Raw genomic sequence first — 22,533 nt, 5'->3', positions numbered from 1 at the left:
GGGGGGGGGGGGCGGTGGCAGGGAGGAGGCGGAAATCCTCAATAAATAAATAAATTAAAATAAATGAATCTAAAAAACTACTCTCATGTATAACCATCATGTTTAAATAAAACCATTTAGAAGGCTGGTCCCACCCATTCCTTGAAGTTGTAGTTAACAGGAGAATCTTGGGTGCTTATCAAGAAGATGATAGATAGATAGATAGATAGATAGATAGATAGATAGATAGATAGATAGATAGATAGACAGACAGACAGACAGACAGACAGACAGACAGCCTGGGAAAAATCGGCTATAGGTTTTTGTGCACATTACCTTACTGAAAATTTATAAGATGTTGGCTTCATATTTCTGCAATTGTTCTTAAATGAGTTAAAAGTATACCTTTCATTTACTTTTTCATCACGTGCAATACACTAGCTGAAAAGAGTCTTTGCATCCCGAAAATGCTGAGGGATTTTATTTTGTCTTCAATTTAAGGGAACAATTTTAGTGGCCCATATTTTTCTAAATTTTCATCAAATATTTATGTACTGTCCAGCCAAGCAATTTAGAGGAACTACATTTGATAGATATTAGACCACAAATTTTATTCTGAAGAAATGTTTAATGTGTTTTTAAAAGTATCATATGCCTATCAATTTTACATTTTTACTAATCACCTGTATAGATAACAAACAAAATATTTTCTTATTCTTCTAAATGATTGCAAGAAGCAGAGAGCCTTTTATTAATTATTTCAGGTGAAGAGAAGGCATTGTTCTTTCTGAAGACAAGAGAAGTGAGAAATTCTCACTCTGGGGCTTCACACCATGTTGAGAGGTTTTATTGGTTTGTTTTATTGTATTTTTTCTAAACCAATAACACTTGTCTTTCTTCCACTCCCTATCACGCACTTGTATAATGCCTTATGTGTTTCTTAACTTTCGCTCATAGATTTATTTGTATCATCCTAGACAGACTGTAAAACCATTAAAAGAAATTGGCACTTTTGTATAATTGGTATACACTCTGTAACAGCTAGAAAAATTCAAGGAAACCCTCAGAAATCAGCTTAGGAAATGTGCATTTGTAAAATGGCAAAAGGTTAAGTTCCTTACTATGTGTATACATTTAAGATTGTTCTTCTACTTAAAAACTTCAAATTGCAAAAGTTTGTGTTCTTCCAGGTGGAAATGTCAAGAGCCAGGGCATAAAGCAGCCGCACTTTCCCTGCTTTGGCAACTACAGAACCTCAGATGAGGTTCCATTAGTGTTCAGAAGAAAGACAAAATAACTATGGAGGAAAATAGCTTGGCAGCCTGCCTGTGACCAGCAAAGGCAGATTTAAATACACAAATGAAAGTATAAAAGTATAAATAAGCAGTGTTTATATTAAATGTAAATTAAGATGGATGAGAGGAAGATGGATATTAGAGATAGATGATAGACAAACAGACAGATACAGAGATAGATGATAGATAGATAGATAGATAGATAGATAGATAGATAGATAGATAGATAGATAGATAGATAGATAAATAGATAGATAGATAGAGATAGATGATAGATAGATAGATAGATAGATAGATAGATAGATAGATAGATAGATAGATAGATAGATAGATAAATAGATAGATAGATGATAGATAGATAATAGACCAGTGTTGTTTTGACAGTTTTGTGATCGATACTGTTTGTCCTTCTGTGGTTTAGATTATTAAAAATGTCATACATGCTGCAATTTCACCCTGAATACCTCCTCCTTAACAGAACTAAACAAGGAGATAGCAATGCCTGCATTTTACTTTTTCCGTGTCTAATATGCAGAAACATACAATGTTTGCAATATAAAAACAATGCCTAAACAATACATTTTAATTAGAGCAACTAAATACGAGCAGGCAATAACCACCACTTACCTAGTTTAAAATCCAATTCTTAATTGAGAAAAGCAGTAAAAGATAATCCAAACATCTAGTTAAAGTAAATACCTCATTAAGCTTTGGTGTTATTGGTTCATCGTTGCTATTCATTTCAGCCTGCGTTTGAATGCATCCCTTGGAATTAACTGACCCACAATACCCAGTTGTGTAGGATGCTGTTTCCCACGCTTACACACAGCTTCAACTGGCTTTGGATTTTAAAGCAGATTTAATAATGATAATGAGAATTTTTAAAAAGCAATGCTCATAGGCAAGTTCCTTCAGCCTACTCTTCTCTCTACAGAAAAGACGATGGGCACTTCTCCTCAGTTCAGTTTGCATCAATAAACACACACCTAATGACCCCCAGGAGCTTTCCAGATACAAAGGTAAGCAAATCACAGTCCATTTCTTCAATGTGTTTGTAATGTGCAACTGATTCCAAGAAGTCTGAAAAGAGCAGCCACTGACAGGTCAAAGAAAATCATCATCCCGTGCCCAAATAGGCTTCCAAATTATCCGTGTGCTAAGGATGCTTCATTAAGTTACTCATTTTCTCCAATTCCAGCACCTCAGCCAGAGCAGGGGGAGACCAGTCCTTTGATTGCAGTGTGTCATCCCTAGCTCACATAAAAGCCAAAACATGCTTTCTACACTGACAAAGAATTTATCTCTCTTTATCACCAAGAAAACCTCCTTTAGCTTCCTCTATCAAGGGAAATGCAGTCACTGCAAGAAAAGAAAGGGAAAAAAAGCAAAATATCCCACTTTATCACAACCCACCACTTTTCTGTCTTCTGTCTTTGAGAGCAGACAAAAATACCATCATGCACACTTATTGATGGTGCGTGGGTGTGAATTGGATATATGTAATATTATTTATCATACATACACATATCATATACATATATATACAACTCTATAACTTAAAAGATAGCTCCATACATCATTAGTCTCTACCTTCAAGAGAGAAAGATCCAGAAACATCAGCCATCAGAGCAAATAAAATAAGTACTTTTAACTGGCTTCAACGACAATACAAAAGGACCATGTCACCTTATAAACAACATTTTTAGGCAAGTCTCACTTCTTGAGTTTCCACACTGTTTAATAGCCTGATAGAATTTTTTCACCTGCTGAGGAAATTACTCATAGTATTTTCATAAATTGCTCGTGAATATTCTCCCTTGAGAAATGGTGTCAAAGTCACCCTGAAGGTTCTAAGGCTCCTTTATAAGAGACTGATTAATAAGCTTCAGGGTGACTGTGCCTCCATACCCGCCTCCAAACACGCCCCAGAGCCCATATTTTTTACTAAGAAAACATACCCAGATGCTGTCTTCTTGTCGGTATTGTTTCCAGTTCCTTCCACTGTCACTGAACATCAGGAGATAGCTGGTCACCCAGTTGGAGCTCCCATATCCACCTTGGGTGGCCACCGATGTGACCTCCATCCTCTCTCCAAGGTCAATCTGCAGCCACTGGTATTTGTTGGACACAAGTGGAGACCAACCACCAGCTCCTTTTGCAAAAACAGAAAAATATTGGGAAAGAATGCATTAAAATTCCAAAAAAATGGAGTGGAAATGCTGGTAGATTTATGGAATTCAGAAATATTTTCAGGATATAGAAGGCCTCGTAATTATATTAATATATAGAAAACCAGAAATGTAGTAGACAAGGTTAGATGTATGCTGGTTGTGTTCATTTAGAGGCATCAGAAGTTTCCTGGTACTGAAGAGAAATTAGGAAATCTCATTGAATATTTTTAAATGTTTCATATGGAAGATCATGCCAACATTTGGTGCCAGGGTGCTTACCGCCCACAAGCATGGCTGGGTAATGGTGTGTGGCTTTTGGTCTGTCTAGATTCAGAGAGAAAATATAAAGGAGAAAGTTTTGGTGTTGGCAGAGCTAACACACCTAGTTTGGTACAATGTTAGTAGTTGGATAACAAAGATGTTAAAAGTCTCATGAGAGGGACAGACATTGACAAACATGTGTGAAATGTAATCCAAAAAAAAATCATTCATGGTTAGACACTGTGTAGGAAACCATAACATAAAACAAGATGGAGCATTCTGTGCAGTGGGAGAATAGATTGGGTTTGCAATCGTGTAAGGGAAGATGTCTACATGTTCACTTTTGCCACCTTTGTCGTGGTAGGAGTGTGTAAATCACAGAAGCTGTAAACTCGACAAAGAAGCACAGTCCTGCACTGAGACAGTTTGCCAGCCTTCCGCTGCCAGGTCTGGAGGAAAGTATGTGCACTTGGGAGGCTGCTAGCGTACTGAAACGTCACGAAGAAGCTTCCTTTGAGCACTTGGATTGCAACAATGAGAGTGTAACACATATTAGAAGAGCAAGAGGTGGTGTGCATTGTTTTCCTCAAGATGCAACAAAACGTTAAAGCAGTGCTCATATCTTTTTTAGTAAGATGTTTCATTTTTCTCCTTCAATATACTTTGGGAATTGTTTCAGTTCTTAAAGTACTGACCGAATATGCAAGATACACACACACATTCTCACAAGCATGCACACACACAATTATTGTTAAAAAAAAGTCACAAAATGGAGCTCACACATTCTGGAATACAATATCCAGGAGCTGGAGAGATGCCTCATTGGTTAAGAGTAAGAGCATTGGCTGCTCTTCCACGGGATGCAGGCTATTTCTTAGCATCCACGTGGTAGCTCACAACTATCTGTAACTATAGGGGTAACGAACCCAATGCCCTCTACTGGTTTCCATAGGCCAGAACATGTAGTGCATGCAATGCACAGACATCCATGCAAGCAAAACACAGCCATACACACAAAACAGAAAGTTAAGAAATATGCTATCTATTGCATAACTTCTCAAACAAGACTAATATCCTGGGTTTTCATCTCATTCCTTTGCAGCCACCTGAAGGCTTTGGGGATAAGATCTGAAATTTTAAGCACAGATTACCATCAATTCACATAGAGATTGATTCTAGCAATATGTGTGTGTGTGTGTGTGTATGTGTGTGTGTGTGTGTGTGTGTGTGGTATGTGTGCTATTTGTGAAACTTTGAATATAAGCATCACTCAAAGAAATACTTCCCAAATGTCACTTTGATGTGTGGTGTACATGCCATTATAACACATGAAAAGGGCACACCTTGTGGGTGACCGTTTTGGACGATGTAAAGATTCTATTGATGGCAGGACACAGTGGCACTCTGGGAGTTGAAGGACCCAGTCCTGATTGTTAGTTAGAACTCTAAATAAGAGAAGACTACCAGACAGGGGCCCATGGGAGAGTGACACCCCAGGACAGCATAACCAGAGCTATAAAATGGGGGCTATATGTGACAGCTGGGATGAGGTCAACTAGGTTTTGTGAGCTTTCAGCAAACAGACTAATTTGAATAATTTCTCTAACTGCAATTCTGGGCTGTGGCTGATGTTTATAGCCCTATGATGCCAGGTTTCCCTGTAAGGAAGGCGGATACATGCTAACCCAGATGGTTAGAACTCAGTAACAGAATTGGCTGGGGCATAAACATAATCAGTTGCTCTAGGCAAACTGACTGGTCATTTTTCAAGGCTCCAAAACTAACTCAAAATAGCATTAAAAAATTATAGCAATGTCCTCTATTGCAGTATCTTGATACCTCTTGCTTGCCTTAGGGTGTGATCCCCAATATTTACTACACTGTGCTGTCTTTAGTACTAGGTAGTTTGGGAGTTGGAAAGACAACTCAGTGGAGGACCCAAGTTTAGTTCTAAACACCCACCTGTCCTATAATTCCAGCTCCAGATGATATGATGCCCTCTTCTGGCCTCTGTAGGCAATGTACAAACCCACACAGAGATACACACATGTCTACATAATTAATCCAGAATTCTAAACTGTAAAAAGTAGACACTGTTTCACAATTCCTTCTCTTCTTTTCTTTCTTTGGCAAACTATTATGTAGAGTGGAATTCTACTCCATAAACTGGAAGTTCACTGCCATCCTTTCATAGACCCAAGATATTTGTACAGCATGTATTTCTATTTGTGGATGTGGTTTTATTTTTGAATTTTCTCTGTATTTTCTCTTAAAGGGTGCATGTGACTTGGGAGCTGGGGAGATGGCTCACTAACTAAAACACTTGCCACACAAAACTGAGGACCTGAGTTCAAATCCACTCAAATTCAGGAGTGGTAGCCCAGTTCTGCTGTTCCGGGACTTTAAAGGCAGAAACCAGAGAATGCCGAGAAGTGTACAGGTCACCGAGCCTTGTATACGCAGCACTGAACAAGAGACCTTGTCTTCAGCAAGGTGGAAGGTGAGGACCAACACCTGAAGCTGTCCTCTGACCGCTACATACACACTATGCCAATGCATAGCCCACACACGGAGTGGAGAGCTTGTGAGTTAGACATGGGCTGTATTGACATTGGAGTGGCCCAGTACTATACACTGATGTCTGCTGTCCCTAGGACTCCCATAGTCTCTTCTACACAGGAATTGTAATTTTGTCTTTTTTGTTTTGGTTTTTCGAGACAGGGTTTCTCTGTGTAGCTTTTGTGCCTGTCCTGGAACTAGCTCTTCTAAACCAGGCCGGCCTTGAACTCACAGAATTCACACAGGCCTACCTCTGCCTCCCGAGTGCTGGCATGAAAGGCCTGTGCCACCACTGCCCGGCTGACAGGAGCTGTTCTTGAGAGATGGACAGCATACCCTCTGTAGAATTCTGCCAGAGAAATCTCAGTAGTTCCTTGGACTCTCTGTAGGAACTGTGCCCATCAGATTATTTTTATATCTGAGCCAACACTTTCTCCACACTCTATTACCTAGAATCCAGTAAGGAGGCAAACCCTATAAACAGAGACTTATGATGGCCTCTCATTGTCAGACATGACAGTAAGAATATGTAGTTCCCAGGAAACACATGGGAACAAAGCTCAGAAATCCTTAGCTATCAGACTGCAGCAGCCTCCCTCCCTGCTTACAATGAACCATATATCTAAAACATAGGTGGAAGATGGGAATAGCGAATGGCTGAGTATTTCCATCCTCTGGCCTATGCAATGTCCTTTCCTCCTCGGGGTCTATCAAAGGCTCAGAAGCTGACAGACATCATAGAGCTGGATTTAACCAAGCATCTTGGGTCCTCCAATTGCTGTAATTGCAAATCTCTCGGAATTTTTATCATTTTTTTACAGTGAAAACTTGGGCAAGAGGGATGCCCACAGGCAGCTACCATCTTACTTTGGAAGTTCTGCATGCAGAATTTTATCTCTATTAGCTTATACCTCCACGAACATGCTGACGATTTTTGCTTCTTATTCTTTCTCGTTAATTTTAATGATCTGAAATTGGTAATGAGGTTATGTTGGGAGTTTTTTTCATCAGAAATATCCCGGCAATTCTGCGGTATTTCATGACATCTTTATAATCCTGTATTTAAAAAACAAACCAGAGAGACGCACAGTAAGGAAGATGTGTCGGTGTGGTCCAAGTGGGTTAAAATTGGATCATCAATTCTCATCAGGAGTAAGAGGAACCCCTGAAAGACCGCTCCCTCTCCCCGGCATCTCTCACGGTTACAGTCCCACAAGCCGACTTGAAACATTGGCAGTTAATTGACCTTGAACATTTCAATTTCTTACCTGTGGTGAAAAGGTACTACCAGTATGCAAATTAAGCTATCTCATTAACAAGGTACACTGATAAAGTAATGGAAACTCTGACGCTCCCAGGCTTTACCAAGTAATTTCAGTAGGATAAGTCAGCCTCGGGGGATGGAAAGATTCCCGTTGGGTTTGAAGCTGCGAGGCTCTGTAGTGGTACATGACAGAACGTGCTTGTTGGAACTTTAAGAAAAATGTTGAGTAGCGGTGGAGAAAATGCAAGATAGAAATGGATCCATCATTGGCTGATCTTGGCAGCCTCTGATGGCAGGAAGGGATAACGGTGCCAAGAGATACAAATGACCAACGCTGAGGGTCACACTGCATCAGCTCTCTGGTCATTGCCCATCTATCTGGCCTCCTGGAGACAAACCATCAGCACAGCTACTTTTTGTAATGGAGAACATGATGGCTAACTCCAGTAAATTGAAAACTCTGAATTACTATAAATAAAACACTGTAATGAATTCTTTATTTTGTTTATTAACTAAACCTTTCAGCTGCTAGTCAAGTGTTATTTGTCCTTAATGTGCTTTTAATATGCTAATATATTCAACATCACAGTAAGCCAATACCTATGAAACTAAAGAGCATCTTTTCCTAACTCCATCTATTCTGTGGTTACTGATAGCACACCCACCCAAGAGTCTTGTCCCTCCATTTCACTTTTTCTTCATATCACAGGCTTCCTTTCACAACCCCATTGACCTGCTTCTCCAGCCTTAGCCCTGCTTCTGAGATTTAGCATAATAAAGTACCATATACGCTTCAAATAGAAACATTTCTTTTATTTCTTTTTAAAAGTATTTGCTTATTGTTTTGTGTATATGTGTGTACCCAAGTGTATGTTTGCGCATCACAGAAGTGTAGGTAACCATGAAGGTCAAAAATGGCATCAGATATCCTGGAAATGGTGTTACAGGCAGTTGGGAGCCACCAAATGTGGGCACTTGAACCACACCTGGGTCTTCTGCAAGGCCAGCTAGTACTCTTAATCACCGAGCCATCTCTGCAGCTCCTAGGAACATTTATGCACTCTTCATGTTACAGCTTGGAAACTCATATTTTAAGGTCAGCCCCCTTAATAGAATCCCTAAATATGATAGTATTGCCATGAGAATTCAATTTTTTAAAGCAGACGAAGTGCCTATTGATTTCCCCACATCCAGGAATTGTGACCGTGGATGCTGGCTGTAACTTTCTGAGTTGTGAAACTATTGTTATTGCTATTGACTCCCAAGCGAAAAGTTGTCGTCAGAGGAAAGCCGAGCTTTAAAAATGTTTACTGACCCCACAAATCTATGGGTATGAACATAAATATGTAGAAGGGAGTTTGCTTTCAATCTTGGCCTTCTTCTTGCAGTGGGTAGCAGTAAAGACAGATGCTCATAGCTGCCCAAAGTGCTAAGAATAAGTTATTGTGAGGGCTCAGCTGCAGTTGGGAGATCTATAGACACCCCCACCCCAACACTCAGGAGTCTATGGCAAATGGGACAGAATTAATGCAACAGCTGGAGGGTGGGGGAAATGTTGTGGTATGCTATCTTCTGAGCATGACATGTCTGTTGCACATATGATCTCATGACAACTGTGTTTACCTACACAAGACCTTCACAAGAACAAGCCAGTTAAAACTTCCCGCATGGGTGGGGGAGGTGCTACAAACCAAATGTGTTGTCCCACGCCAACCTAAGAAACTATTGGCAATAGATGGCTGCTTTGGGTGTGTGTTAGATTTTCTACTGCTATGACCAGAAACCATGAGCGAAAAGCAATCTGGTGAGAAAAGTGTCTATTTGATTTATACTCCCATATTACTGTTCATCCTGAAGGAAGTCAGAACAGGAACTGAGAAACAAGGCAGGATTTGGGAGGCAGGAACTGATGGAGAGGTCAGGAAGGATGCTGTGTACTGGCTTACCCAGACTGCTTTTATAGATCCCGGAACCACCAGTCCGGAGATGGCACCACCACCATGGGCTGGCCCTTCTCCCATTGATCACTAATTGAGAAAATGCCTTACACCTGGATCTCATGGAGGCATTTCCTCAACTGAGACTCCTTCCTCCCTGATGATTCTAGCTTGTATCAAGTTGACACACAACATTTGCCAGTATAGGGGGGGGGTGTCACTTTCCTTTTGGAGCATGGCCATTAGTAGGTTCCTTATACCCTAGTGGATAACCTTACATTCATTTCCATAAGGGCACCACTAACCAGACTTGTGGTTTTAAAAGAATGGATGTTTTAGTGGCCAGAAATAATTGAAAGGGGGGAATGTATACGATCAAGATACATTGTATAAAAGCACGAAAATTTCAAGAAATGTTAATAAATAATATTATCTATAAAAAAACAGTTGGTTGTTCTTCCCTGTTTTTTGCTCTAATAGTCTTTGTGACCCCTTTCCCACCATGATCCTTGAAGAGTTGGAAGGAAAAGATAGGGTGTGGGTTTTGCATTTAGAGTCCAATGCTCTGAAGTGTCTCTGTTCTCTGCACCTTGAGCAGTTGAGGGTTTCTTTGATAACTGACATCCACTGTAAAGAGGAGTTTCCTTAGTGACTACTGAAAGGTACACTAGTCTACGGGTACAGCAATAAATCATGAGGAGTTGGTTGAATGAAACAGCATTTTCCAAACCAAAGAGGACAACTACACATATGAACTCACAGCATCTGTGACAGCATACACAAGACCTTCACATGACCTGCGCAGGCTCGAACCAGAAAAAAACTCTAACATGGAAGGTAAAGGTGGGCATGAAATCCCACCCATAGCCAAAGAGCCATGGCAATTGATTGTTATTCAGAGAAAAAGGAGTCAGGTTTCTTTAAAAGTGTGGCACCACGGAGGTCCTTCATGCTCCAGGGGATGGCCCCACACTCAAGAGGGTATGAGATGACAAAGTTCGGGTAGGCTGGTGAGAGAAAGAGAGGATGAATATGGGAGGAGGTGTCAGAAAGCTAAATATGATCAAAATACATTGTATAAACTTCTCAAGGAATTAAGAAAGGTGTTTGAAACTCTTTAGTGACCAAAAGATCATACAACACAGCATCTCTCTGACCTGTTGCCTACCATTTTTAGATTCCCACAGAACCTACCTCTGGAACATATACTTTTATAAATTATAATGACAAACATATAAAGTAAAATGTATCCAGTGTGTGTTCTATAAGCTCTAAAGCAGAATTTGCAATTATGCTATATTTCATTATCAAAATTATCTAATCAAATGAACTATATTTTCACATTTCTTCAAATAAAAGTTGAAAATACTAGAAGAGATAGCAAATTTTCCTAATATTGTGCAATGCAGTTTTGAGAGATAAAAACCTAACATTTTAATTAAAACTAAAAGAAAGTGTTTATTTTCAAAACTCTTCTAATCTGTTGAATTAGGAGCGGCGGAGCTGCGTCCCCAGCACCCGACCGCCTGCACAGCTAGCTTTATACCCAAAATAATTACACAGAAACTGTATTCTTTTAATCACTGCCTGACCCATTAGTTCCAACCTCTTATTGGCTAGCTCTTACATATTGATCTAACCCATTTCTATTAATCTTTGTAGCCCACAAGCCGGCTTACCAAGAATGATCTTAACCTGCATCTGCCTGGAGTGCGGGAACCATGGCGACTCACTGACTCAGCTTCTTTCTCCCAGCATCCTGTTCTGTTTACTCCACCCACCTAAGGGTTGGCCTATGAAATGGGCCTAGGCAATTTCTTTATTAATAAGAAATCACTCCCACATCATAATCTCACAGTGGTACATTTTATCCTAATAATATGTTGAAATAATACATTCAGTGTTGTTTAATTTTAAGTAGCCTGCCTGGCTGAGTTGTTTTTAAGCCTTATATATCCAATGTCGAGTTATTGGCATTTAGTGCTGGCTTATGAGGGACTATTCCTGGTTAGAGCCATAAAATGTAGATGAGAATATGTTTCCTTCATTACTCATATTAAAGATGGCACGGCAGTCACTTCCTGTGCTTGTCAGGGGATACGACATGCAAAATTAATGCAAGATACATAGAGTGTGAGTCCAACTTCTTCCTCAAGGGATGAGAATGCAGGGCACAGACTTTGAAGGACACAGGCACAAGTGACCACCCTTGAGTGGCACTGCTTGCCACCACTAGGACATCGACATTTCTAAAAAAATAATTTGGCTTAATGAAAAATGTCACAGGAAGGTTCCCTTCAAAGGTAAATTGCTTCTTTTTTCCAAATGGGAACTCACCTATATTTTCCCCCGAGTCCCCATTTGCCTGATTTGAACTTGACATTAATTTTAAAAAATGTACAGAATGGAATGAGCATGATGCCACTACTTACTTGTCTTGTTCTGTTAAATGGTATATGTTGTCTAGGGAATACCATTTAGGGTATTTTCATAGCAAATATAGTCGTGTTGGAGGAGGAAAATAACACTGCTGATAAAGTGTGGATTGCTGTTGGTCTTTTCTTGACATCATTCATGGATCTTGGCATCACCTGCTCTGGTCTCAGAATGCTTCTAGAGTGAGCAGATGACCCTGGATCAGGCCAATGACGCAATGCTAGAGTGTGGAAGGAGCTGCTAAAGAAGATATTTGTGTGCTAGTGAGAAGAGGGATGCTAAGAGAGAAAAGAACTTATAGGAGGTCTAATCAAGTGCAGCCAGCAGAGAAGCAGGGGAAAAGAGAATGCCAGAGTGAGTTCTAATGATGTGGCCAGGAACCCTTGGTCTGCTCATTGGAGTTTTGGTTTTGTGGGCTGTGCATTATCCTCTACTTTAACAGAAGTTACTCAGGACCACTGTTTCCTCCTCCTCCTCCTCCTCCTCCTCCTCCTCCTCCTCCTCTTCTTCCTCCCCCCCCGCTTCTCCCTCCTCCTCCTCCTCCTCCTTCTCCCCCTCCTCCCTCTTACTCTTTCTCTTCTTATTCTTCCTTCTCTTTCTCCTCCCCTCCTCCCTTTTCTCCCTCTTGCTCTCCCCTCCACCTCTGCTTCCTTTTCCTCTTCGCTCTTTCTCTTCTTTTTTCCCTCTTCCTTCTTTTCTCCTCCTCCTCCCTCCTCCTCCTCCTCCTCCATCTCTAGCTCCTTTTCTTCTCTCTGTCTCTGTGTGTCTGTGTGTGTCTCTCTCTCTGTCTCTCTCTCTCTGTGTCTTTCTCTCTCTTTCTCTTGCTTTCTCTCTCCACCCCTCCATCCCTCCTCCTCACTCCTGGTCCACCATTGCCTTTGTTCTCTAGAATGGATTATTCCCATCAGTGCAATACATTGTTACATCAGCATGCTGCAGTTACCTTCTCCTTTTTACAGGATAAAGATGCACCACTTGACCCCATTTTACTAATCTTTATTTTTTGCCATTTATATTAACACCCTTCTAGGAGCTGTCCTAATCACTTCCAACTTTTCTTGTCCCATCTGATCTTAGGTCAGCTGTAGTCAGGCATCTCCTCCCAGTCAATTAATTGTAAATATTCTTGTACAAGTAACCAAAGAACACCAGATCTTCAAATCCAGTGGCCAGACTTCAGTCCTCCTACCATGGAGCTCATGGAGATTGCCATTTTGGGGATCACTCTCTATGCCTTCGTGTATATAGCTGCTGCAGCAGTGAATTCTAGAATTCCCTGCTAGGTTATTGACTCTTCCTTCTCGGGCCCATCATTGTTCACTCTTTTTCATTGGCATTTATTTATATTTAAGTGTTTATTTATCTATTTATTGTGGGGGTTTGGGTGGAACCATGCAATAGAGTACGACATGGTGCGTGTATGGAAAACAAAGGGCAGCTTGCAGGAGTCAGCTCTCGCCACTGTGTGTACCAAGGGAGTCCAACTCAGGGCACTGGTCTCCTCTCTTCCCTTGGTCCTCAGTCACCTCTCACTATTGAGACTCAAGGTCTTAGTCTTTACCACGGTTTATTTCCTTTCTATTTTTATTCTTTGCTCTCTTAGATAATTTGTATATCTACCCACGCATCATCTGCACATTTTACTCTTTCATTGAGAACATTTCCAACCCCCCGCACCCTGCACCTTACTCTATAATCTGCCTAACACAGTCACTATGAGCTCTTCCTTCCAGTTTCTCAGGATGAAATGCTAAGTGGAGTCACACTGGACTCCTTTCTGTCTCTTACACCATATATCTCAAGCCCTGGCGGATGTTGGTCTTGGTTCTCTACTCCCATAACCTTCATGGATGCTTCCTTGGCTCGAGCCTCATGCTGCAATCCTGGATTCTTGCAATAGCCATCTAATAATCTGCTTCTTGTCTTTGTCCACTGAGACTCTATTCTCTATACAATATGCATAAATTCCACTCCTGAACTCAAAAATACTGCAGTGACACTTGATCTCACACAGAGTGGAAGGCAGGTCCTGGTTATATAAACTTGATGCTCTGTTAGGATCTGCTTTCCTTCTAGTCCCTTCCACCCATCCTTCTTCTCTTCCAAACTGCTAAAATTTTTATTAAATTTTATTTATTTTACATAACAGCCAGTTTGCCCTCCCACCTCTCCTCCCGTTCCTTCCCCCACCTCCTTTCTAACCCTCTCTATGCCCCCCATCTATTCCCCTGAAAGGGTCAACTAAGCATGGCATATCAAGTTGAGGCAGGACCTAGCTCTTTGCTCCTGCATCAAGGCTGAGCTAAGCATCGTTCTAAAAAGTCACCTCTTGTGGCCAGGACAGATCCTGGTCCCATTGTTAAGGGTCCCACAAACAAACAAACAAAGCTACACAATTCTCATCCACACACAGAGGGCCTAGGTCTGTCCCAGGCAGTCTCCCTAGCTGTTGGTCTAGAGTTCGTGAGTTCCCACAAGCTCAGATCAGCTATCTCTATGGGTTTCTCCATCATGATCATGACCACCCCCCTCGCTTATATCTGTGTCTCCCCAAAGTTCATACGTTGGAAACATAATCCCCAAATTTATGTTTGGAGACAAAATCTTAGGGAGGGCATTAGAATAAGGTTGAAGCCACAAGAATGGGACACTCATAACAATATCCATACCACATGAAAACACAGACATACACATATACACGCAAATGGGCACCCCAAATTGGTTTACTAACTCGGTCTTAATGTGGGCTTACCCTCCACCTTACTATGATGCCAGAAGATCTTCATCAGATGCCAAAAAGATGGCAATGCCATGCGCTCAGATTTCCTAGCCACCAGACTTGCAAGTCCACACAATACCTTTGTTTACAAGGTACCTGGTCTGCAGCACTGTGTTACAACAACAGAACACAGACTGAGCGCCAACTCTCTCCTCTCCATCTCACTGTCATTCTTTGAATGACCTGCTCACCACTTCCACTTCCAGAGCTCTGTTAAACACTTTCTTCGCAGAGATAACCTGGGTTAATATGTCTTCAGGACTATTCAAAGCTCACCAATTCCAAAGGCTTACATCTCCTGACCTCCTCTTTTAAAAAAAAAATATTCCATTCGAAAATCCTGCAGCCATTTGTCTTAACTCACATTTCTTCATTTTTTTGATAGAAATCGCCATCCCTTAGCACAGCATATGTTTCTCTTAGTTGTGTGTTTTGTTTATTCTCTGTCTTGGCCCATTTAAATACAAGCTCCACTGGACAAGAAATTTTTACCTGCTGTGCCCACAGTAGAGCCCAGATTCTTAGCATACTGTCTAACACAGAAGAGGTTCTAAATAAATACAAATATTGATTAATTTTAGGGACATGCACTGAGAATTGTCATCAGGCAATTTCATCACCAGGCAAATGCCATTGATTGTACTTACAATTTCAGGATCATATAGTCTACCACCCACTCCTGCTATATGGAATAGCCACCACCATGCATGCAGTCCATGGTTGACCAAAACATTATATAGCTTATGATTGTATTTCTAAATGACAGAATAAACTAAAATTGCAGTTAGATGGGCCTGAGTGTTCGAACTCATACAAGCTAGGCTTGAATTAAACCACAGAATTCTTTTCAACAGTGTACTTGAATTGAAAATCTAGACATTTGGCTGAGATGTCAATCTTACAGCCCACCAATCAGCTCACAGTTACCCAGTTTAGTTACTCCAAACCACATCTCACAGATGTATCTATAGTTTTGTTTTTTTGAGCTCTGGATACAATGGAAATGAGTGCTTTCTCGCTTCATCTCCTCCGCAGGGCCCTAAATTAATAATACCTCACTAAGTTCTCCTAGGTTTGAGTTCTTTGTTGTCTATCAATTTTGCCTCACAGCAAATTGGCAGACTGACTTTCAGCCTTTCTTTTTGTCTTGCCAGATCAAACATTTCTGAAATCTTTAATAATTCAGAGGATTGAAAAGTAAATATTTATATCCTTTCTCCGTTCAGGCATTTTGATTTATATATTTGATTTTCCTATTTTAGGACAGCCAAATTCCCTCCAGAAGTCCAATAAAGCTACAGAAAAAAAATACCATGCCTTAATCAGTTTTTATTTTTACCATGCCCAGTTTTACCTTATTTAAATTAGCAGTTTGGGGAGAAAATGGTTTTGAGTACACAGTGTCTAGAAAGTCAGAGGATGATCAGGATATGTCCACAATTTACTTTCTCAGCCCATTATAATACTTGTCTCAAAGTTCCCATTTAGATCCATTACAGAGAAGCAGGTCGTTTCAGTAAATGACATCATGGTTGGGAGAGAGTGTGCTGGCTCAGAGGTTTAAGTAACATTTTTTTTTTAATCTTTCCCAGCCAGACTGCGACGATAAGCTGACATGAGCCAAATGCCCTCACCCCACCCCTTCTGGATCACCAAAGTGAAGTCACTCAGAGAGCCCTGCAGCCAACAGCCCTCTTCTCCACACAACAGTTGGGAAAACAGCGTGGGCATTGGGTGGTAGACAATGGGGCACAGTGTATCTATCACGAGCACAGAAAGCGAGACACCGGTCACAGGTGTTCAATTGACTAAATGCATTCTTTGACTAAATGCATGTCTTCTGCTTTGAAACAAACGCTTAAATATACTAGTAAAGTTTTGTGTTTTAAGGCACATTTATGTGGGTGTAAGAATTTGATAAATCTACCCTTGGATGTACAGATTTTAATTCCAGAATCTATTCCTTTGTAAGTATAACCTTTCTGTGGTTATTGTTATTGCACAGACAATAAGATCAGTGATTAGTGATGTACCCAGCCAAAGCAGCATGAATATCTATCCCTCAGCTGGGGTGCAGTTAGACAGACTATTTCTTTCCTTCTAACACCAGCTCCTTATCCCCCTTGCCTTAGAGCCCTTAATTTCTAAAATATACGACTATAAATTCTTTATCGCTTGAGATGTAAATGGTCATGTAGCCTTTTGCTATTTTTATAATCCAGGAAAGTCTTTCTTGAGGATCTACGAGACACCCCTTTGAAAATCAAGCACTGAAGACACGCTCCCTGTCTTCCAGGCTCTGTGGGAGATTGGTAGCCCAACTTCCTCAGGCTCCAATTAGCAAGCAGATGGTCTGATCACATTGGCTTGCACCCTCACCCCCACAAACACACACACACAGTGTCCTCTGGTATATTTCCACTAGGTCAGTCCAGAGCCTCCATAGAATTGTTTTAAAAGAACTGAGTTCAGTCTCTCTCTCCTCTATAGAAATATCCCTGACCTCTGCTGCTGTGTTATTTGGTAAAGTCCTCCTTGACTTCCTACCTCAATCCAGCCTATTCTTTTTTTTTCTTTGATGGAATATTATTGTTCTGTTTAGACTTCTTTAATGTAATATGTTTTTGTTGTTCTACCCAATGGATTATATTCTCCAGCAACTCAACAATTTTAAAATTAGAGGCTGAGAGAAGAAGAATGCCTTACTGGGATGAGTGCCTGTCTCAAAGCTAGAGAGCCATTTTCCATTTAGTGGCCAGTGCTTGGTTGTTGCTACTGTGTCCCTGTGTTATCCATCATCAAAAAGGAATCTGAAGAGGAGCATAGAAGTGTCATGCAGCTCACTCGGCACAGGATGATCCTTGCTAAGAGAACAGAAAAAGGTGTGACTAGGCTACTACAATGGCAGTGAGTGGCAACAAACATCCAGTGCTGGGTACCAGCCCCATCATGTTCAGATGATATAGAAGGTGCGAAGCTCAAGGATCCATCAATAACCCTCTACCTCCCTGATGTAACAACCAAAATCCATCACCTAATCACACCAAGGCATCATGGATGTCCTTCATGAATCAGCTGCCACTTTGGAAAGAAGAAGAATGTTAGAAAGTTAGTATGTCTTTTTTTCATATGGATAGGATTCACACATTAGTTAGTAGAGGGTAGGGATTTGGAGCAATGTCATGTGGGGCCACATACAGTAAGAAGTCTCTGGACAGAATTACAAATAGAGTACTGCTTTAAAACACGACAATCATCAACACTTTGATAATAATGAATAGTATTGAGATGTTTGTGTTACCCTTCAACCACTGACCTAATCATCAGATTCAAGAGTTTGGAACAAGCTAGAGATGATCATACCAAAGTAGATTTCAGATCCATATAGCCTATGTACTTTAGTAGTACCAGAAACTATTCTGACAAAGAGGAACATCCTCGAGCTGCCAATAGTATGTCTTAGAATTTTTAATGGATGTGTAGACTTTGGAGAATAATGCCATGTCTGTGTGTAGACAACCAAAATTGGTGTAGCTTTACAATTACCAAAACATCTTGCTACTTATAGATAGATGACTTTATTGAGCATCACAATGATTTTTAGTTCTTACACAAATCTATCTACCTGTCTGTCTGTCTATCTATCTATCTATCTATCTATCTATCTATCTATCTATCTATCTCTACCTGTCTACCAAGACTTTAATAGTCACAATTTTCTACTTTAGTATGTGAAGTGGTATGCAAATAGAATTAGAGTCTGGAGCCAGCAGGTGAAATATTTCCCTGTGCACACATTCAATTCTAGAAATGCTTCCAAATGCAGACCTCTCTGCTGCACAGAGAATCACTCCCTCTAACATCCTTGCACCCCAGCCAGCTCCATCTGGCTCTTGGTCTATGCAAAAAAAGAAAAGAGGGACACGCAAGGTTATTGTTTAATGAAAAATTGAGTAGAAAAAATATAGCTATTATGTGGTTTATGTCAAAATTACTCTATGACCATGAGTCTTGCCTGGGATCCACACATATTTGAGTATTTTGCATCACCTTTGATAATTTAATTATTTTAACTGATTTCTTTACCTTATTGAATAAAGCAGATCAAGTTTCACAATCTTTGATCTTTAAGTATTTTTCTGTACTAAAATAGTAAAGAATAGGAATGAAACAAATGTAACAAATTCTATGTGATTTTTCCCCAGAATAGATGCTTTTCTTTCACCTATTAATCTGAATATTTTAAAAATTTTTTTACTTATGTGTATGTGGGTCTCTGTGAGTATTGACTGAGTGTGTGCAAGTGTCTAAGGAGACCCAAACTGGACACTGGACATGATGCAGCTGAAGTTACAGACAGTTGTGATCTGCCTGACGAGGATGCTGGGAACCGACTGGATCTGGAAGAACACCTAGTGCTCTTCACCACCAAGCCATCTCCACCGCTTCTACTAGTCTGAATTTAAGATGTGATTTTTAACCGTGTCTCTGGACTTCCTTAGCCTCTCCTAAACTGCAAAGAAGCATTTCCCAGAGTCACACACCACTTGTCAGCTAGTCTGTACCAGAGAAGGAAGGCAGATGTTCCCCTGGGTTTGTTAAGATAAAGCTTAGCCCACGTATAGAGGAAGCACAGTCAAGCATGTCAGGAAGTAAACAATGGGGAAGACCAGGCATAAGATGGAAAAGGACATCAGGTTACCCCCGCCTTATTTCTATCCCTGATACATAACGGAAAATTCTAAATTGTCCATTTTGATAAAAGAAAGGCTCACAAGGCAACCTCATCTCCACTCAAACCAATGAGGCCTTTCACGCAGCTGTCAGGCTACCTATCATCGTTCATGGTTCCCAATGGATATTGATCCACTGAGTCATAATAAAATAGTGCTTCCAGCCGGAGGTGAGAGCTAACGCAAACACTTTCTGGATGAGAAAGATGGACCAAAAAGAAGAAGAAAGTTGTGTTTCTGCCCAGCCAATTTCAAATTGCTCCTGGCGATACTGTGAATCTCCTCCTTACCTCTCTTTTCCCTACACACTCTGTTACCACACAGGAACATGAAGCAACTGAAAGAGAAAAAAAGGGAGTGTTGGAGCAGGGGCTGCACCACGCATGCTCATGATGAGAGCTACAATAATTGCAAAAAGAACGTACTTTTGATAAACAAAATGGACATTCACCAGCACGGATCGTTATATTGTGGCTGTTATTGCTTTTATTACACACGACTTCTCAAAATGTGTAACCCATAGTTACGAGAGGATGATTTTAAAACACCAGAGGTCAGTTTGCTGTTTCAAATGCACCTTCAGAATTCAGAACTTTGCTTTCTTAGTTGAAGACATTTGCAATTTGCAGCTGTGGGAAACGCGAATGTAGTATTTCCTGAGCCAGCTAAGCTCAACAGTCAACCATAAATGTCAAGAACTTTATATTTTCACTTAATGGCACCAATTTTTCCTTCAACAGATGCATAACTGAGCACCAGAATATTGTGCTGTATAATTGCCCTTGTGAAAATTTTCAATCTATGGTGTTTGCAGAATCACACACAAGCCTGAATACAATCTTTCCAGCATTTTATGCTCCTTTTATATAAAAATGGGAGGGACCACCTGACAGCAGGGGCATTACACTTTGGGAGAGTCTTGAAGATTGGATTTGCCTGGTTCAGGAGAGCTGATGCTTTCAAAGCAAAGGGGGGCCTGGGAGAAAATATTCATTAGGACAGAGTCACTTGTAAGCTTCTGACCCTCGGTATGACCCCCTTCTGCTCTCCAATTGGCACGACAGCTTTGGCTGCTTTGCTTCTCCTCCATCCTACCTTTTAGCATCATTCACATATCCCCTTCCTTTCCATCTGCCAAAAAGCTAAGACACTTCTGTCTCCTCCACCTTTACATTCTCAGTGAACCACTTTTCCGAGAACCCTTGCTACAATGGTACATTGTGGATGGTAAAGTCTGAATCTTACATCTTCTAGCTTTTCTTTCCTTTCATGACTACATAGAGCAATATCTCCTGTGCATCTATTCCTGGACATCTTATAGATATCTTAAATCCAGAGCTCCAAAAATGAACACTCCATCGCTTGCCAAAACTACATGGCCACATAACTCCAATCTTCCACTCGTTTGCACATGTGCATGTACGTATGCGTGCGCACACACACAAAAAAAATTTCAAATCATTTCAAATCTTCAAATCATTTCTAATTATTCCTTCTCAAAAATATTATGAGATTGCAAAATCAGGTCACCGTGACTTCCAAACTGATTTTATTGTATTTCTTTCCTTTTCTTTACTCTTGCCCTGGTTGGAGCTTTTATTATCTCAAAAATGCCATTGAAAAACATCTTCTCAGCTTATTGGTCTGTCGCTTGGGTAAGAATTTCAGTAAGACATCATCTCGAAGCAACAGGGATTCTATTCACCCGAGGAAAGTGGGTTCATGATTACAGGAAGCATTAAGATTGCGGGTGAGCACAAAGAAACCAGAACCCACACTGAAAAATCTGAGAAGACTTGCAGAGATAGTCATGTCTATGCTGAGATCCTAAAAGAAATGAACTAAGATGAAACCGTGGCTTTCCCAAAGGAAGAAGAGATACAAGTTCTGCAAACGAGAGAGAGCATAGTATATTCAGGGACTTCAAATTGTACCAAACAGTTGGACTGTAAAGTCATAGAAGTTGGCTTGAGATGAAGAAAAGAGGCTATGCTGGTAAGAGGAGGCCTATCTTAAGGGCCATAAAGAATACAGTAAACACTGACAGAATGAGAATTAGAGCTGTGGGGAGAAGCTAAGAAATGAATACGTTGCCAGTTGGCAATGTAGAAAGATCTCCTTGGTCAAATTACAGAGAAAGGAAAAGCATGTTTAGAGTTGTGTTATTAATCAGAGCTGGGTATTCTGAGGCTCAAATGAAAGCCATATTTTCTAGCAAACACCACGAAAGGAAAAAAAAATAATTGATGCCTTGATGATGAAGGATGGACAGAATCTCATGGTCTGTGGGTAGCCCATAACTATAAGATGTTAGAGCATCATTAAAGATATGAGGAAGGGAGAAGGTAAGTCCACGGTGATAATTTGGAGAACAGTCTAAATGGTGGTGCTAAGAGTGAAGTATGTGTGCATGTGTGCGTGCGTGTGTGTGTGTGTGTGTGTGTGTGTGTGTGTGTGTGTGTAGGTCAGAGGTCAAGGTAAGGCACCATTCTTCAGGTGCCGTCCACTCTGCTCTCTCACTAACCTGGATCTCTCCTAGTAGGCTAGATCAACTGTCCAGCAATCCTCGGGGATCCACTTGTTTCATTTCCCATGCCTGGGATTACAAGTTCAAGCTTCCATGGCTGGCTTTTTTCATAATGGTTCTGTAAATTGAATTCAATTCTTGTGTTTGTGCAGCAAACGCTTTACCAACTGATCTCTCTGAAGCGCTCATAGAAGAAACATTTAGAAGAGAAAAATTGAAACATTAAGAAGTCTGAGGAAATGCAAAAGATTTAGAAAACTGATCAGTAGTTCACTTTGGAACCTGGAGGTAGCTCTCCTTGGTGATCAGAATGGAAGAAGCAGCCTGGACCTGGTAGTGTGCATATGTCAGTCCAGCTACCAGGAAGGTTGTGGCAAGAGAGTCACCAATTCAAGGACTCCCTGGGCTACACAGAAAATGCAAAATAAACCTGGAGAACATAGCAGGGTCAGACCTCAAAATAAGAAGTAAGAAGAATCACCATCCCGGACTCTCTGAATATGACGGACAATGAGGGCTGCTGAGAAGCCAAGGACAATGGCACTGGGTTTTGATCCTACTTCTAGCTCTGGCTTTGTGGGGGCCTAGCCAG

The 22,533-nt window shown here is 40.7% G+C and overlaps 1 protein-coding gene across 1 annotated transcript in view; it reads right to left on the bottom strand.

Annotated features, from left to right (window-relative positions):
* The window catches only part of Cntnap4 (contactin associated protein like 4), a 292,183-nt gene that overhangs the window by 199,641 nt on the left and 70,009 nt on the right, over positions 1–22,533 (bottom strand). The window contains exon 3 of the mRNA XM_005345710.2: positions 3,233–3,426. Coding sequence (XP_005345767.1) covers positions 3,233–3,426 — 194 coding nt within the window. The remainder of the gene's footprint in view (positions 1–3,232; positions 3,427–22,533) is intronic.

Source organism: Microtus ochrogaster, chromosome 4 (genome assembly GCF_000317375.1).
Source record: "Microtus ochrogaster isolate Prairie Vole_2 chromosome 4, MicOch1.0, whole genome shotgun sequence".
In the NCBI taxonomy this organism is placed as follows: Eukaryota; Metazoa; Chordata; class Mammalia; order Rodentia; family Cricetidae; genus Microtus; species Microtus ochrogaster.
The sequence above is the reverse complement of the archived record's forward strand: the minus strand, read 5'-3'. Positions and strand labels throughout refer to the sequence as shown.